The 18440-nt window shown below is 35.2% G+C and overlaps 1 protein-coding gene across 10 annotated transcripts in view; it reads right to left on the reverse strand.

Annotated features, from left to right (window-relative positions):
* The window catches only part of LOC111504205 (potassium voltage-gated channel seizure), a 741437-nt gene that overhangs the window by 49775 nt on the left and 673222 nt on the right, over positions 1-18440 (reverse strand). For all 10 annotated transcript variants that reach the window (XM_074183663.1, XM_074183665.1, XM_074183666.1 and 7 more), the window contains one exon: positions 5684-5993. In XM_074183663.1, the coding sequence (XP_074039764.1) occupies positions 5684-5993 (310 nt within the window). The remainder of the gene's footprint in view (positions 1-5683; positions 5994-18440) is intronic.

Below are 18440 nucleotides of genomic sequence, written 5' to 3' on the forward strand. Positions count from 1 at the left end.
AAGCAACAATAAACCTGAAATGAAATGATAGTGAAATAACCTACAAGTAAAAATATAATAATTGAATAAATAAAAATTAAAGGAATGCAAAAAGAAAATAATAAAAAATAAAAATAAAAAGTGTAGAGATTCCAAGTCACGTTAGTTCACGACGTTTCGATTGTTGGTATCTACAATTGTCTTCGGGTGATGACTGGAAACGAAACGTCGTGAACTAACGTGACTTGGAATCTCTACACTTTTTATTTTTATTTTTTATTATTTTCTTTTTGCATTCCTTTAATTTTTATTTATTCAATTATTATATTTTTACTTGTAGGTTATTTCACTATCATTTCATTTCAGGTTTATTGTTGCTTAATATAATTGTTATTTTCAACTATTCTTTTTAATTATTCTTTTTTACTTGTTTTACTTGTTGTTTCAGGGATTTCAAATCATTTTATATAATAGACAATGGAAGTCCGAACTAGTGAAATTCAGTAATTTAGTTGGCAAAGTCTATACCTACGCGATCGCTCGCCATTAGCCGTGGCGTGTACTGTACCTGTTTATTATTAGGCTACCCATTTATAATGAACACCTCCTTACATTCACCTTATTTCAAACTACTGTAAATATGTGTGCACATTTACTGAATACCATTTCGCTCCCCCAAGGCTATTCCACCACATCACAACAACCGAACAACAATCGAACTCAAACCTTATACAACCTAGTAAACACTACACCAATCAACTTAAGATTTTAGGAACTCCAAGGACGATATGCTACCAGAACGATGAGCAGCGACAACACCGCCGTTATCAACACTCTGACTACACCATGGACACCCCGTAGAGGCCCCAGAAGGATACGTAGGAAGAAGCTCCCGTTTTCCCCAGCCAGACTCCTGGGAGCAATGGAAGATCCGTCGGAGCAGATCCAAGACATCCTGGAGGAGTACCCACTGGGAATCAGATAGCGGACAGTTACATCCCGGAAGAAACTGAAATCTCACAACATCCACCCCTGGCCTTACAACCTGAACCTATAGAGAAATTGGCCACCGCAACCGACCCGGACCACCCCAACGGAACTACGGAAAAAGCGAATTAAACACTTACACACTTACAACTCACACACTTACTCCAACGTTTTTGAATTGAATTGTTTGAGAAAGCTACATATTGTGGATATTCTTAGATCTTTTGCTGAAAAAATCTCCACTTGTTTACTTTGTAGTAAATGTTCAAGAGGTAGCGAAAACATACGTGATTATCTGGAACTTCAACTAGCGTTTCCTAATATGACTGATAACTACTCCGTGCAAAGCTTATTGTCGAATCACTGAAAATGGACCTTTTAACGGGTGATGATTAACTGTATTGCCAAACATGCGCCAAACTAACTGACTATTATAAGAAAACATGTATAGCTAAAGCACCAGTCAATCTAATAAAGACATTGATGATCTTCAAATATGACTCAACCTCTGACGGATGCACCAAACTCTTACGAAAGTTCTAAATAGATGAACACTTCAACCTAGCAGACTACCATTATAATCTTCATGCAGTCATTGTTCACTATGGACTGGCGTTGAATCAGGTCATTGTTACGCATTGGTTAAAGATAAAACGGACTGGTTTAAGTTTGACGATAGTCGTGTCACGAAGTGTTCTGGCGATGTTTTGAATTTATTGGAGCCTCTGAAGACACTATACATTTTGTTTTATGAAAAAGAGGACATGGGCAGATCAAAATCTTCAGATGATGTGGTGCTGCAGGTTTTTCTGGGTTTTCCTGTAGCTGAAAAAGCAAATGCGCCACTAGAATCAATGAAGTCGCCCCGGATCACCAATTAATTTTTGTTGTTTCATAATTTCATGATTTGTATTATTCTCTTTGAATAATTAATATTGCTAGTAATTATAGATATTCATTAAGTATCCGTCAAATCAATCAAGAATAAAGCTTTTCAAGAATTTAGAAGACAGGACTCCCCGTGCTTGGAATTATCATAAATCTCTCCATGATAACGTTGGTAATACAATTCGACGTGAAACAGCTGTACCTTCGAATCATGTTTCGAGCAGAACAAACACTAGGGCTACCTGGAGTACGCCTAGCTCGCTCAGTATATTCCTGCCATACATCCAGAACTGAAGAATGTTTCACAAATGCATCCATCATAAATAAAACAGTCCATCAAATGGATCTTTGTGAGAGGTAAGCTTCACATTTCTGAAAATAGTTTTTCCTTTCAAACTGTTGATAGTGAAACAGTCATGAGATATATAAATAAAATCAAAAGTAATGCCGTAGGTTGTGACAGAATTCCTATCCGCATGCTACACCCGGTGATACCTCAGTTGCTGCCGTATATTACATTTATTTTCAGTTCCATTATCACAAGTCGATTTTCATATCTATAATAGGGGAGCCCAAGCGGGGATTTCGGGATTTACTGAAGCGCGGCAGATTCATATACAGGGAGATACCTTGTACCCGGTTAAGTACCTCCACCTAATATGAGCCCCACATATAAGGCCGCCCGTGAAGGATTAAGGATCAGATTAGTAAAAAAAATTGATCATCAGAAATTCTCGAGTGCGTCAGATCAAGGTAGGGTGAGTTAATTACATGCTAAAAAGTGTATATTCCAGACAAAAAGTGTATATTCCAGACAATTTGAGAGTGACGTAAAGAAAGGGGAATGCAGCAAAGTTGTAAAAAAAACGTCAACTCGACATTCTCGAGCGTACCTAATTTTTTTCATTTTGAAGAAAATAATTCAAGGATATCGAAAAATATATATTCTGACGATTTCCGCAAGCCGAAATAGCAAAAATTTGTCGAGAAAGTTTAATGCGTGCAGCTGCGTGATGCCTATATATATGGATATATGGAAACATGCCAGAATTACCCCTCTAGCAAAATGTTGCTAGAGGGGTAACTTCCAGGGGTTCCATTTCCAGATGATTCGACAATAAGCTTCGCACGGAGTGGTTATCAGTCATATTAGGAAACGTTAGTTGAAGTTCCACCAAATTGTCTGATATACGTCCCATCAGCATACTATCTACTCTGTCGAAAGCACTAGAAATGATCATGTAAGAACAAATTTCCCACTATGCTGAGAAAAACCTCATTTCTGACGTGCAATCAGAGTTTCGCCCACAATTCAGTACAACACCACTGACTCACTGACCCTTATCCCTGATGATATTCTCAAGTCACGCGATAAAAAAAAAATTCACTTCTCTCATTTTGCTTGATCACAGCAAGGCCTTTGACACAGTAGATTTTTCTATCTTGTATAAAAAACTTCAGTATTTTGGTTTTTTTGGAGCGCAACTATTCATCAGAACGGAATCAAAGTATCAAACTGGAAGGTGAACAATCTACTTCAATGTTCAGAATATTTGGAGTTCCACAGGGTTCTGTATTGGGACCACTTCTTTTCGTCCCCTAGATTTACACCATTAAGCCGATGATACTCAATATACCGGGTGTCCCACATTTTATGTGACAGGCAATATCTGGTTTGTTGAAGGAGATACACAAAAATGTTTCATACAAAAGTTTTAGGAGTTCATGAGAGCTATATTTTGATATAATTTTTAAATATACAGGGTGTTTGGTGTAGGTGCTACAGACCAAAATTCCATTTTTTAAAATAGAACGCCCTGTATATCATTACATATTCAGATGCTACGTTAAATTCTGATATCATTTCATGTTTGGTTTTTGAAATTCGGTTACGGCGTTGTTGAGTTATTGCTCAAAATGTAAAGTCTTGAGAACGACTATTATTTTTAAAAATATCTCATACAATTATTCTCTCTGCATCAGATCACATGAAAATTAGTCAAAATTTTGGGTGTTCGAAGTAATGGTTTCAATTTTGAGTTGTGGAATTTAGTCAGGAATCATTTTGAATATGAAACAATTGCGAAATTGAAAGAGGTGTATTCGAAAACAAATCTTTAATTAATAACAATGTAAATAATATAACTTGATAAATCATTTCATAAGAATGGTAGGTACCTAGAAATAAGTCATAAAAATTGTTTAAAGGGATGCCCATTAGATATTATACAGGCTTCGAAACGTCGAATCACTTCTCCCGTACAAGTCGCTCTTATATTATCAGGCGTAATATCACTGCACGCTAGTCGAATTTTCATTTTCAGATCATCCACATTCAAAGGGGGAGTAGTGAAAACAATATCTTTTAAATAACCCCATAGGAAAAAATCAAGCGGTGATAAATCTGGGGAACGAGCCGACCACCGAATTGGACCCTTATTACCAATCCATCTATTTGGGTACGTTCTATCCAGATATTCAGTAACAACCTGTGAATTGTGAGGAGGAGCACCATCTTGTTGCCACTAAATTCCTTGTCGTTCTGCTATGGGAATATCTTCCATCAACTGGATCAAATCATTTTCTAGAAAATGTAAATATCGCAATCCATTGAGATTTTCATTGAAAAAGTAAGGTCCTATGATGCGGCCATTGAACAATCCACACCATACGTTAATACCCCAAGTAGTTTGAAAATTACTTTCGCGGACCCAGTGGGGATTTTCTTGAGACCAATAGTGACTGTTATGTCGATTCACAACTCCATTATTGTGGAATCGCGATTCATCGCTCCACAAAATTTGACTGAATATGTTAGGACTTTCATGTAATATTACCTGAATACAAGCAATGAATTCAAGTCGTCGTTCAAAGTCCGTGGGTTTCAAACCTTGTACCAATTGAATTTTGAATGGGTGGTATTTATTTTCTTTCAGAATTCTCTGTACATTAGATTTACTCACACCGACTTCTTCTGCAAGAGTACGGATAGAAACATGTGTATGTATAATAATATAAGCCAACACATTGATCTCTACAACTCTCGAAAAAGTCATTCGTGACGGAATGGGTCTGTCTGGAAAACGTTCTTGGTATAGACGTTGTGCTTGACGGCAGTTTTTCTGACATTCCCCAAAAATTGATAACATATCAATGCAATCACTTGGACTAAACGCGAAAGGCATACTGGAGTTTTCGCACAAAGAACACAGTTACTGTTTTGCAAAGAATCACTGAATCGAACTGACAAGTAGATACAATTCAATAACATTTGTTACTATGGCATCAAGAAGCATAAGCTACTTGATGAAATTGTGCAATATAAAGCAATTCACCTTCAAGTTAGTCACATTCTCAAGAATTTCAATATTATATTCAACTGATATCGGTATCGTATCGTAGAGGTGAGAATAATGGTTTGTATTCAGTAGTAGTCTAGTTCATTTTAATAACAGATATAGACTGGATTCGTGTACGAGTAAATAAGTTTTTTTGAAACTTTATATTTAAGGAAAAGTGCAATAACTCAACAACGCCGTAACCGAATTTCAAAAACACCCTGTATATTTAAAAATTATATCAAAATATAGCTCTCATGAACTTCTAAAACTTTTGTATGAAACATTTTTGTGTATCTCCTTCAACAAATCAGATATTGCCTGTCACATAAAATGTGGGACACCCGGTATATCTCTTTCAGTTCTCATGAAATTAAAGAGGTACAAAAAGTCATTAATAGAAATCTCCAATCACTATTTATCAAAATCAGTCACCATGCTTATTTAAAAACCATTCACACTTAGTACCTATACATATTACCATATCTTACCTCAGACAACCTGGACTGGCTCCATCGAACACGCTACAGTTTTGAAGAAGATTCCTGTTCAAATGAAGGCAAATATCTGCTTGCAGACATTCCGGGAACCCTTTTAGCACGGAATTCATGTCGATGCCGTTCGTGTACGTCCACGCATGTTGGAAGTACTCTTCCAAACGTTGCCTCAAGGGGTTTGGGATTTGATGGAAGCGTATGAACTCTCTAACTCGCAACATCTGGGTGTGATATCTTGCCGTGCCGGAGTATAACCGCTGGATGATGGCCGAAACGTTACCGAAGATGCTGGCATACATTAGAGCTGGAATATTACAGTATAACTATAACACGTGTTGATAACATCAATTTATTCGAAAAATAAATAATACTGAAGTTTTATCCCAAAACCAAACCGTTATTTCAACACCTCACGTGTTTCGATCACCAAGTGATCATCTTCAAGAGGAGGGGTGATCGAAACATGTGTCGACGTGTTAAAAGCGGTTTGGTGTTAGGATGAAAGTCCAGTAATATTCATTACTACACCAAAGGTTCCAAACACTGCATCACAAGTATCAATTTATTTGTCCAACGAACAAACAAAATTCGTACTGAGAAAAAATTAACGGTATAAAAAGAACAAACAATAAGAAAGTTGATTATAATCGAATAATTTATGGCACAAGTTATTTTCAGGGTTTTTTTCAAAATTTTAGTCGGCTGAAATATTAAGTGTTTATCAATGAACTGATTGTTTTCCAATATCTATCTAATAATTTAATTTTATATTCGAAGCCCTCAGGTATTTTTTATACCTTGTTGAGTATTCATATTGATTTCATGTCATTCGAAAAATTGAGTTTCAGTCTTAGTTTCAGTGTTTCAATTTGTTTATTGGTGAAAAAAAAAGGTGCAAAATTTGAGATTTGAATGAAGTGAAAGGATAAATACATGTAAAATTCATTAAAGAAGAAAGTGATACAAATCACGAAATTATGAAAAAACAAAAATTAATTGGCGCTCCGGAGCGACTTCATTGATTCCAGTGGCGCATTACCTTTTTCAGCTGCAGGAAAACCCGGAAAAACCTGCAGCACCACATCATCTTAAGATTTTGATCTACCAATGTTTTCTCTTTTATAAAACAAAATGTGAGGTGTCCAATGTAATTTTATAGTCATATACACCACTATGATATCTCCAGGGTCGTAGCGAAAAGAAAAACCAGGGGGGAGGAAATTTTCCCAACCACACCAGCAAAATTTCCCAACTTTTCAATACAAACGAAAGGAAACAACACCTAAATAATATTGTGCTTATTGTTTTCTACTTATTGTTTTCTACTATCATTTCAAAGTATGGGATCTCCAAGTTATTCATGTTGGGAAATCCCAACCTTCTCCTGGTTCTTTCCCTTTTCTTATCACCTCTCCCTTTCTTTTCTCTCATTTTAATTTTTTGAATTTTTTAAAAATTTTTTACTATTATTTTTTTCTATCTTCACGGCCTAAAATTGCCCAACTTTTTCCCAAGTCGAAAAAGCAGGGGGAGGCTTCCCCCGCCCCCCCCCATTGCGACGGCCCTGGATATCCCAGTTTATATGCAGAGTACCTTAAAAACTTATTTTCAACACTTTCAAGCATATCAATATCCACATGATATGAAGGGCACCAAATTGTGGAATTGTAATCGATTATTGATCTAACAATTGAACAATATATGATTTTTATTGAAATGAGAGATAATTCATTTGCCGATCTAAGAATGAAACCTAATATTTTTGGAGCTTTAGAAGTGATATTTGCAATATGAGGTTCAAATGACATTTTTGGGTCGAGAGTGATTCCTAAATCTCTGATTGTGTTTGTTGTTGTTCAGTAGTAGCTATCAAACGTTGAGAAAGCTTTTCACAGCAATAATTAAAACGCATAGTTTCAATAAAACTGATAAAAATGTATACTATATTTATTACTCATGAATTAAACTTCAACAATAATAATAATAATAATAATAATAATAATGATAAAGAATAAACAATGAAATAAATTTCTTCAGAGAAGGTGTTCGAAATATCTACCAGCTTCTTCTACACACAGGTGACACCTTTTCTGAACGCTTTTTGCCACATTAATTAGTTCAATAGCCCAAACCTATTATACAATACATGTTTTTCAGACGAAAGTTCTTTCATGTTGAATGGTAAAGTGAATAGAATGATTGTCCTTACTGAAACGATGTGAATCCTCATTTGGTAATAGAAACACATTTGCAAACTCCACAAAAATTGAATGTCTGGGCCGGCATTCTTGGTAAGCATATTGTTGGACCATTCTTCATTGAAGGCAATCTCAATGGAGACACATACTCAAATCTGTTACAAGACTGTGTAGATCCTATGATTACACAAATTTTAGTGAATGATGACAATTTAGTAGAAAATGAAATAACATTCCAGCAGGATGGTGCACCCCCACATTTTGATGTTCGGGTGGGACAGTTTTTCGACGTACGTTTTCAATGCGTTGGATCGGCAGAAGAGGTCCAGTGGAGTGGCCAGCTAGATCACCTGATGTCACACCGATGAACTTCTTCGACACCTGGAGTCGAAAGTGTAGTCTACTAAGCCTACAAATCTAGAAGACCTGCGACAGAGAATTGTTCAGGAATGAAGATTGCTGACTCCAGACATCTTGAATAATGTAAGGAACGCTTTCGAGAGTAGACTGTATTATTGTACTAAACTATGTGGAGGTCATTTTGAACAATTTATCGGTTGATTTGGTTTTCACTGATATTATATGTTGTTGACTTTCTCATTAGAATGAACGACAGCGAATTTTCTATTTTTTCCTAAATAAAACGTTCAACATTCAATTTCTCAATAACGAATGAACCAATTTCGAAAAAAATATTACCGAGGTAATGGAGGGACAAAAGATCTTTCATATGATGTATCATTCGAACCCCAATGCTATTAAAAAATGGGGGGTAATTGCTGACCTCAGGAGGATGAAGTTTCAGGTATGATTTCCATATCAGAATTAGTCCCCCTAGAAATAAAAATTGACGTGTTCTTTGAAATTTTCGATTACACGTCCGTTTCTGACTTACAGGGGGTCAAGTTTTTGTTGGAACACCTTGTATATGAAATGTATAAAATAACCAACTTCCGCATGTATTATCTTCGACTAGCTCCTGTGGATTTTGATTTCGACTGGGGTATATTGTGGGTTGATTTCGATGAGCTTTTGTAGAAAACAAAAAGAATTAGGTAATTATTAATATAATTTATTTTAAGTAAGTAGACGCAATTCTTAACAATCATGTTACAAAACTTCAAAGGAAAAAATGTGCAAACATTAAGAAGAAAATATCCAGAACAAAAATCTCTGGATTCAACTTTGTAATTAATTCAAACTGTTTTCTTCAAGAACTAACTGAACTTTCTTCTTTCATGAGTTCACATTTCACATTAGAGAAGGATTGAATCTAGAAGCTGATAAGGATCACTAAAGATGGCATTATCATGTTGGAAAAGTTTTAATTAAATTGTAGAGAGACTACAATTTGTTTTCAAAAATAGAAAGGTATCTGACGAAACTTCCACCAATGCAGAAATTGCGAAATACTTTTTCTATTTCAAAGTTCTTATCATGTTAAGGAAAGTAATTTTCATCAGATTAATTCTGCGTCGTAGATTTTACCGCTAGACCTACAAACAGTGTGTCATAAAGGGGGAGATAAGAACCAGGAAATCGAAAAACATATTGGCGTTTCTTCAAGTTTAAGATCCCGAAACACGAATGTTTCTATAATCATTCATAGGATTATAGAGGCCGTTTTTTTAGCTGATATCTCAGAAACGGTAGATCCTACAAGCAAGGTTAAATGGAACGTAAGTTGCCTTTTTAGTCTGGGTCACAAGATGGAACTTCTGTGTAAGGGCACCGGAAATTATGATCCAGGGCTCATTCGATTCGTAGTGCCCTCTAGCAACTTCATATCTTCATATCTGATCATGTTGAAAAAAATTAAATTTTAATAAATAATCAATCTGGATTTCGTAAAAAATATTCATGTGAATCCGCACTACAACTCACTTTATCTGAATTCAAAAAAGAAGTTGATAACAATAAATTTGTAGTAGTTGTTTTTCTTGATCTGAAGAGGGCGTTTGAAACAATTGATCATAATACTCTTATTATAAAATTAGGAGGTTATGGCATTGATGGTGATGTTTACCAATGGTTATCTGACTATTTATCCCATAGAAAGAAAAAAGTCAGAGTTCAAGATAATATCTCACAGGAATTGGATATACATATAGATGTGCCTATATGACTGGTTCAGGCCAGTCTCAACTCTTTACACTGTAAAGAGTTGATGAACTGACACACATCGAAAACAACTACTCCCCTGGCTAATACGACGAAGGGCGTTGGATTATATCCGACAGGTGTCAGTGCAGAATTATTCACTGAAGTTATTCCTGCATATGCTGTTGGCGAAACAACTGCCGCAATCGAGTTTCAATTATTGGAACACAATTGTAGACCAGTTTTGGGCTGTTTGGCCACTCGTCAGTGCAAGGTAGTGTCTATCATCAATATAAAGTCGATGATTTCCGATAATTGAAAATCGAATTCCTTCAGACTATAATTCCTCAAACTAGGCTGAAGCGGGAAACAAATGACAGGTTTGTCAACGCCCCGTCTGTCTGTGAAGCAGATAACCAACCGCATATCCAAAATTTTCCCTATTCCTCGTATCAGGAAAGATAATTTTCCAAATATAGTCAGTAGGCATACTTGAAGACTGGCTATAAATCAAATCATCTAAAAGAATTGTATTTCCACAATACCGGACGTTTTCTTCATATTGCTTCTCGTAAGTGGCGCATAACATAGTGACCATGGTGACATAGTCACTATGTTAGTTCATTATTAATTTTTACATAAGAAAGGTTTTGGATTCCTACTTTTCTATCTTTCTACAAAAAAGTGGGAATCTACCAAAGAAAGGAAGGGAGCAATCAATTTCAAAAAAGTTATCTCAATACAAAGATGCGTAGATCATGCAAAGAAGTAACTTTCAGACACAAACTGGAAGATAAAGCCCTTTCGGAACAGATAATTTCATATAAACAATGAATCACATGAAAGAAAAATTCTTTCGAAACAAATACTTTCATATGAACTCTGAAATATACAAAAAACACATTTCTCCATTCAGTTTGTATTCCAAACATTCGTTATGGAATTGAATCAGATATCATTCACAGGATCGTTACACAGTACGATAGGTTGCCTTTTATGTTTCGAGATTTGGTAACCCTAGTGTTGCAATGTGGCAACTGATATCGTAAAGTTGGACATTTTTGAGCTTATACATACTCAGAACATTTTGACATACGCGCGCTATTTGTGTTGTTTACAGTGACTTAAAAGTTTAGACCAATCAATTTTTTGCCATTTGAAGAAAAGCTATTAGAGACAGTAGTTTATCAACAGTTATTAGAATATATTAACTCAAATAATTTGCTATTCACTAATCAATCTGGCTTTAGATCAAAGCACTCACGTGAATCAGCTATACAACTCACTGTCACTAAATAATAATAATAATGTTTATTCAGATTCAAATCACAAAAAGAAATAACTGAAGTGATACATATAAATGGAAGGAAAAAATGAGTAATCATCGGTATACTAAAACGGGCTTTTGAAACAGTAAATCGAGAGATATCCTTAAAAAAACTAAATAAATATGATGTAGAGCGTAGAGTATTCAATGGGATCAGAGGATACCTTACAAATAGAAAACAGACAACAAAAATTTGTGACGTAATGTCGTCAGCTATTACAGTGAATCATGGAGTTCCTCATGATAGTATTTTGGGCCCCCTATTGTTTTTGATGTATATTAATGATATGGAAAAATATGTTGATTGTGACTAAATTCATATATTCGCAGATGATACTCTGATATCAGTAAGTGATGGGAATATCGATAGAGCAGTAATCAAAATAAATGATGTGCTGAAAAATATGGATAGATATTTGAAAATGAATAAATTGAAGTCAAATGTAAGTAAAAATAAGGCAATGATAATTACTACACCTTATAAATATAAACAAATAACTAGTAGTAACATTAACATAGAAATAAACATGAAAAAATTGAAATTGTAAACGAATTTAAATATCTGGAATTTATGTTGGATAATCATTTATTATTTAGTAGCCACTTTGAATATATATAAAAAAAAGCTTGAAAAAACTATATTTCTTTTCTAGAGTGTCCCAAAACTTAAGTCTGAATTCCAGAATAAATGTGTATAAAACTATCATTCAATCTCATTTTGAATATTGCCCTACATTACTATACTGTTTTGATCTGAATAAAATATTCCAATTACAAAAGCTACAAAATCGAGCAATGAGAATAGTATTGCGATGTAGCAGGTCAACTCCTATATCATTGATGCTAGAAACTTTACAGTTATTTACTGTGGACCGAAGACTGGCGTACTTAACTATGATCTATATCTATAAAATGATACATGAACTGACTCCAACTTACATGGGTAAGTTTATCATAACTGTAAACCAAATACACACATACAATACTAGAGGTCATCATCATTTATATGTTAACAGGCAGAGTACATCATATTGTGTAAAAAGTTTATTTTTTAAGGATTCATTCAGTACAATATTTTACCACAATATGTTAAAAAGTCAAGAAGTATACCAGAATTCAAACAAAATTTGATTTTGTATTATAATTGAAAAAAATTCCACTATTATTCTATACTGTATTTAACTTTATAGATATGAGTGTGTATATATGTGTGTATATGTATATTTATACTCAAATTCATTATATATCTTTATACTTACATTTATTATAAGTTATATTTAGTGTAAAATAAGTATGTTAACTATTTTATTTTCAAGTAGGATTGTCCTACTTAAATGAATAAATAAAAAAATCAATTAATCTCAACCCAAAAATGGAATTAAATCGTGAACATTTTCGTGCGATTATTTTTTACAACTTTCGACGTGGATTAACTGAGCAACAGTGCATGGATGAACTTAATTCAATTTTTGGCGATGAAACTCCATTAAAGACCAGTGTTTATCGATGGAAAGGTGAATTCAATCGAGGTCGTAGCTCACTCCAAAACGAATTTCGTGAAGGTCGTCCAAAATCAGTTGTTATTCCGAAAACCATTCATGCTGTACGCGAACTGATATTGCAAGATCGTCATGTGATCCATCGTGATATTGAGATAACCTTAGGCATTAGTGGGACCAGCATACATTCAATATTGCATAAACATTTGACTGTCAAAAAATTTGCCCGCTTTGGATCCCACACAATTTGTCAATTACTCAAAAAAAAGGCTCGTGTCGATTGGTCGAAGGAAATGCTCAAAAAATACGATCGCGCTGCTTCGAAACACGTCTATGATATCGTGACAGGTGATGAATCGTGTATTTACGCGTATGAGCCCGGAAGTAAACAGCAGTCGACTGTATGGGTGTTTCAAGAAGAGCCAAATCCAACAAAGTTGTTCACGCACGAAGCACTTCCAAGCAAATGGTCGCCTGTTTTTTCGGAAAAACTGGATGTGTCGCAACTGTACCACCAGAACAACACAGAACAGTCAATTCTGAGTGGTACACAGCTATTTGTTTGTCAGTTGTCTTCCAAGAAATAAGGAAAACCAACGGCCGAAGACGGATCACTCTTCACCACGACAATACGAGCTCTTACACATCGGCTCAAACAACGGCATTTTTGAGCACCCAAAACATCGATTTGCTGAGTCATCCGCCGTATAATATATAATTGGCGCCGAATAACTTCTTTTTATTCCCGCACGTAAGAAACAAACTGAGAGGTCAATGTTTGGTAAATTTTCGTTATGTGGACACCAGGCGATTTTGAAAACATTTTTGACTGTACTTACGTATTTTGATGCGTAGATTACGAATCCGAAAGAAAAAAGCGGCGCTCTCCCTTATTTAAAAAGTTACGGCCCTTCAAAGTTCAGAAAAGGGCAACTTTTCAGCCTTCTTTTTCACTAAATAAACTATTTAAAAACACAAGCATTTATTCACTAGGTCACCTTTACACCTTATTCCTCCTTCTTAACACTTTTCACTTCAATAATCAACATTTTTCTTATAAAAAACTTAATTTAAAAACGAATGCTTCTCCTGGTGACATTATTCTATTTTTAGGTTAGTTACTAGTGACATTTCAGAAAAAAGCGGTTGGTATTTGCCGTCGCCTACTATTTCAAATTCGTAATACACCACCAAAAACCAATTTACGATCTAAAGAATGAAGGAAAAAATATTTGAATTCAGGAATATGGACTGCATCAGTCGTACCAACCATATCATTAACCTTAAAAACGTAAAATAGAATAAGGTGTAAAGATGACCTAGTGAATAGATGCTTGTGTTTTTAAATAAGTTTATTTAGTGAAAAAGAAGGCTGAAAAGTTGCCCTTTTCTGAACTTTGAAGGGCCGTAACTTTTTATATAAGGGAGAGCGCCGCTTTTTTCTTTCGGATTCGTAATCTACGCATCAAAATACATAAGTACAGTAAAAATTTTTTCAAAATCGCCGGGTGTCCACATAACGAAAATTTACCCAAAAGTGCTTCGACAATTGATTCAAAAGCATGCAAAAGTGTATAGATCTTCATGGGGAATATTTTGAAAAACAATAAAGTGATTTTCGATTATTAATATTTGTTTTTGTTTCCTACTCCCGAAATATAAAAGGCAACCCTTATAGGAAATGAAAGAAGTAAAATTTCACTCACATGGAACACCGTCATCCTCACTGTCATCCTCGGCATAAGACACTTGCCTCACCGCCTATCCAGTACCAAATCTGGATAACATTATAAGAAAAACCACTCAATTCATTAATGAAATTACGACTTCATGTCATAAATCAGACGAGTCTACTCATGTCATCGATGGCAGTGCGTTATGACATTCATTCGCTTATTTAATTCAATCCCAGCCATAGGAATTTTGTTTAAATCGAAAGAAGTGTATTTTTACGAGAGAGATTTTTGGGAAAGAAAGGTTTTGGCTTTCTACTTCTCCATCTTTATAGAGTGATACTTGAATACGATATAGAGTTTCATCACGTACGGCCAATTCTATCACATATTGAAACATCAGATTTATCTGCACTTTTGTTTCTATTGTAAGAAATATCATACACATTTTCAAATTCATATTCCTATATCGTTTTCCTACACAAACTTCAGATTCGCTGGCTCACATGATCACAACGTAGTATCGAATATCAATAAGAGATTGTGCCTAGAATACTGGATTGAAACCGGGGTGACGCTGTGAAGTTATTATGTATAGCCTCGTGTGTTACCATCAAACTGTCGAGTCGTATGATCGAAAGCGAATGGATTCAGAAGCAAAGTGAAATGAATTCACTTGGTGCTCATGAATTGCATTCCCATATAGCGACAAAGTATTCGAATATTGATTTTTCAAATTATAGTAAAGCGAACGATCCATCCAGGCTTCGTACGGATAACACAGTATCATTGCTGTCTGTTTAGAAAATGAGGAGAATTTTGATTTTTTTACAAATATTTATTCATTCATCAATTTATATTCTATCACTTTCAATGTAGTCCCCCTCAGATATGATAATCTGGTGCCAGCGTTTTTTCAAATCTTTTTGGTATGTCCTTGAGTACCGGTGTACGCGGTACTGCATGGAAATTGTTCGAATCGTAATTGAATGGTAGGAGACAAGCTGCTTTTATAGACAACAGCTATTCTGAAATCGAGAACATTTATTTTGGGGTACCTCAAGGTTCTATGCTTGGCCCACTTTTATTCATTGTCTATATCAATGACATATTTCATCACATGTGTCCAATCAAATGTATTTGTTATGCAAATGATTGCTCCCTTTATGCTTCTGGCAAGAAACTTGATCACTTGCAGGAAACTTTGCATGATTTATTAAGAAAAGCTAAAAAATGAGTCGTTTCTAATTACTTGAAACTCAATAAAAACAAAACTCAAAATTTTGTTTTTTCAACCAACAATACGATTGCCAACAATTCAGAAGGTAAACTACTTGGAATTGTTATGTAACCTGGTAGTTTAGAAAACAGCCTACTTTGGCTTATTTCACTCTCACATCAATTACGGTGTAAATCTATGGGGAAGTGCTGTATATATACATATATATATATATATACATATATATATATATATATATATATATATATATATATATATATATATATATATATATATGTATATATATATATATATATATATATATATATATATATATATATATATATATATATATATATATATATATATACTGCTGTAGTCTCTCTCATTTCTGAACAGATTATAGTTGGTTGAATCAAGTTACAATTTCTTGTGCTAAAATTGTGATATGAATTATTATTTTTTATTTCTATGAATATCCAGCAAACAATTGAGGATATAAATACACGGTAAGATGAGTATTTCTAGGTTTTCAAATATGGGGCGACGACTGTCACTATAATTGGCTTTAGATATTATTCGTAATGAGTGTTTTTGCCACCGCGTGAATTTGTTTTGGGTGGTGGTGTGAATTTGCGTTTAGGTACCTATTCGTGTGTGTTGGCTTTCGATATACCGTGTGACCTAATGTTCCGTCCGGCTTTTTCATAATCAGAGTACATCGAGAAATGCGAGCTGGTTGCCTTCTTCAACTTCTTTCGTAAATTTAATGCGTGGATGGATTTCATTCAAGTGATTAAAAAACCTGGAAAGTTCCTGGTGTTCATGAGACCAAATCACGAAGATGTCATCGACATACCCCACGTTCGAGGAGGCTGGCAGACAACGATCACAGACAACAAGAGTTGAACACCATCGAAACCACTCTACAAATGAATAACTACTCAGAAAGAAGTATAAAAGCGGCTGCCAAGACCACACGGAAACAACAAAAAACTCGAGATACACCGGTCATAACAACCACACTACCATATATTGCAGGAACCACAGATAAAATCAGCAGATTCTTCACCGACATAACATATCAACTTCGTTCGTACCAGAACGGACAATAAGGTCCATGCTTCGTAATCCCAAGGATCAGATACCACTGGAGTCACAAGGAGTGTATGAAGTACCATGCCATCGGCCAGACCAACAGACGAATCAACATTCGCAAAGATGAACACAAACTAGCAGTGAAGGGAAAAGTCACCACGTCTTCTCTCTTCCAACACGTACTTCAAACAGGACATAACATCAATTTCGACAACACAAAAATGCTAGCAAGCAACGAAAACTTTTACTCACGAACAATCAGAGAGGCTATCGAAATTGAAAAACGACCTAATAATATGAACAAGAGGGATGATGCGCAAAGATTACCATCAACATGGAGATCCGTTTTATCGCTTCGCACAAGCAATCAGACCGCTCAACCCCAGAAGCAAAACTCGGTACATGACAATACAGGTACAATAACAGAGACAGGAGAGGCAGCTCAGGTAATAAGACCAAAACAGGTAGTCGAGCAAACACAGGTAGTGGCAGCAACGCAGGTAAAGGGAAACATCCATCCCTATAAATTGAGACACAGAGTTCGAACTAATCAGTCTAGTTGAAAAACCAGACATCACCAGAAGATGGCAAATGAGACTTTGCCGAAACGTTGTGAAAATAATCCTTATGGGGAGAAAATACACAGAACACGGAGCGAAACCCGAGAAAACAGCTCATCATACTTTATCCGTGAGAAATATCATTCATAACAAACAAAATAACAAATTTACTATGACAAATGTTGGAATATGTCCAGTATTAACCAAGAAATTCTCCAACAAATAGGTATTCAGTTGAAGGGGATTCAGAAAAATTGTTTTTTTGAAGGCGGTATTGATAGATATTCCTTTGAAATATACTGTCAACAGACACATTGCACCCATCAATAAGACCAACTTGGGTTTTAGCGGGGTTATTCGTGATATTCTTCAGTTTACTTCGAGAGCGTTTTGAATATACAGCTATACAACATGGAAGCTAGTTGGGGAAGCGTCCGAAATTGTCACCATTAAATATAAATGAAAAAACAATTGTTAGTAAGGAGGAAGTAGTGCAAAAATGCGCGAGTATGACTGGTGTCAATAGATCGACAATTTTTGGAATTCTCAAGGAACTCAACGAAAACAAAAACTTTTTCGAGCCGAAAGTATCCACTGGTATATGGAAAGTGTTTGTTTATCGATGAAGGAGTGAATAATTCTATTAGGAGAACAGTACACTCTTGTTACATAAAAAACGAAATATCTACATTAAATAAAGTTTTGTCAGTTATTCGTGAAGACAGTTTTTTTTTCTGATATAAGAAGAACTCGATTATGGAAGATATTACATGGCGAAGATGGCGAAGACTAAAGGAATGTCGGTTCTTCGGTTGCCGCGTTATCACTGTGAATTGAATCCAATAGAGTTGGTTTGGGCTCAAGTTAAAGGATTCATCGCAAGGAATAATAGGACTTTCAAGCTGTGTGAAGTGAAGAAATACCTATACAGTGCTCTGGAAACAGTCGACCAAAAAGCTTGGGAGAAATGAATCCACAAAACAATCAAAAGAAGCAGAGATGTGGGATCTGGATGATCGCATAGGCTCATTATCATAAAAAATTATTCCAGTTGTCATCAATCCTAATGAAACTGAT

Source organism: Leptinotarsa decemlineata, unplaced genomic scaffold (assembly GCF_025532065.1).
Source record: "Leptinotarsa decemlineata unplaced genomic scaffold, Ldec_3_MD MMD2_tig00026340_RagTag_RagTag, whole genome shotgun sequence".
Taxonomy (NCBI): Eukaryota; Metazoa; Arthropoda; class Insecta; order Coleoptera; family Chrysomelidae; genus Leptinotarsa; species Leptinotarsa decemlineata.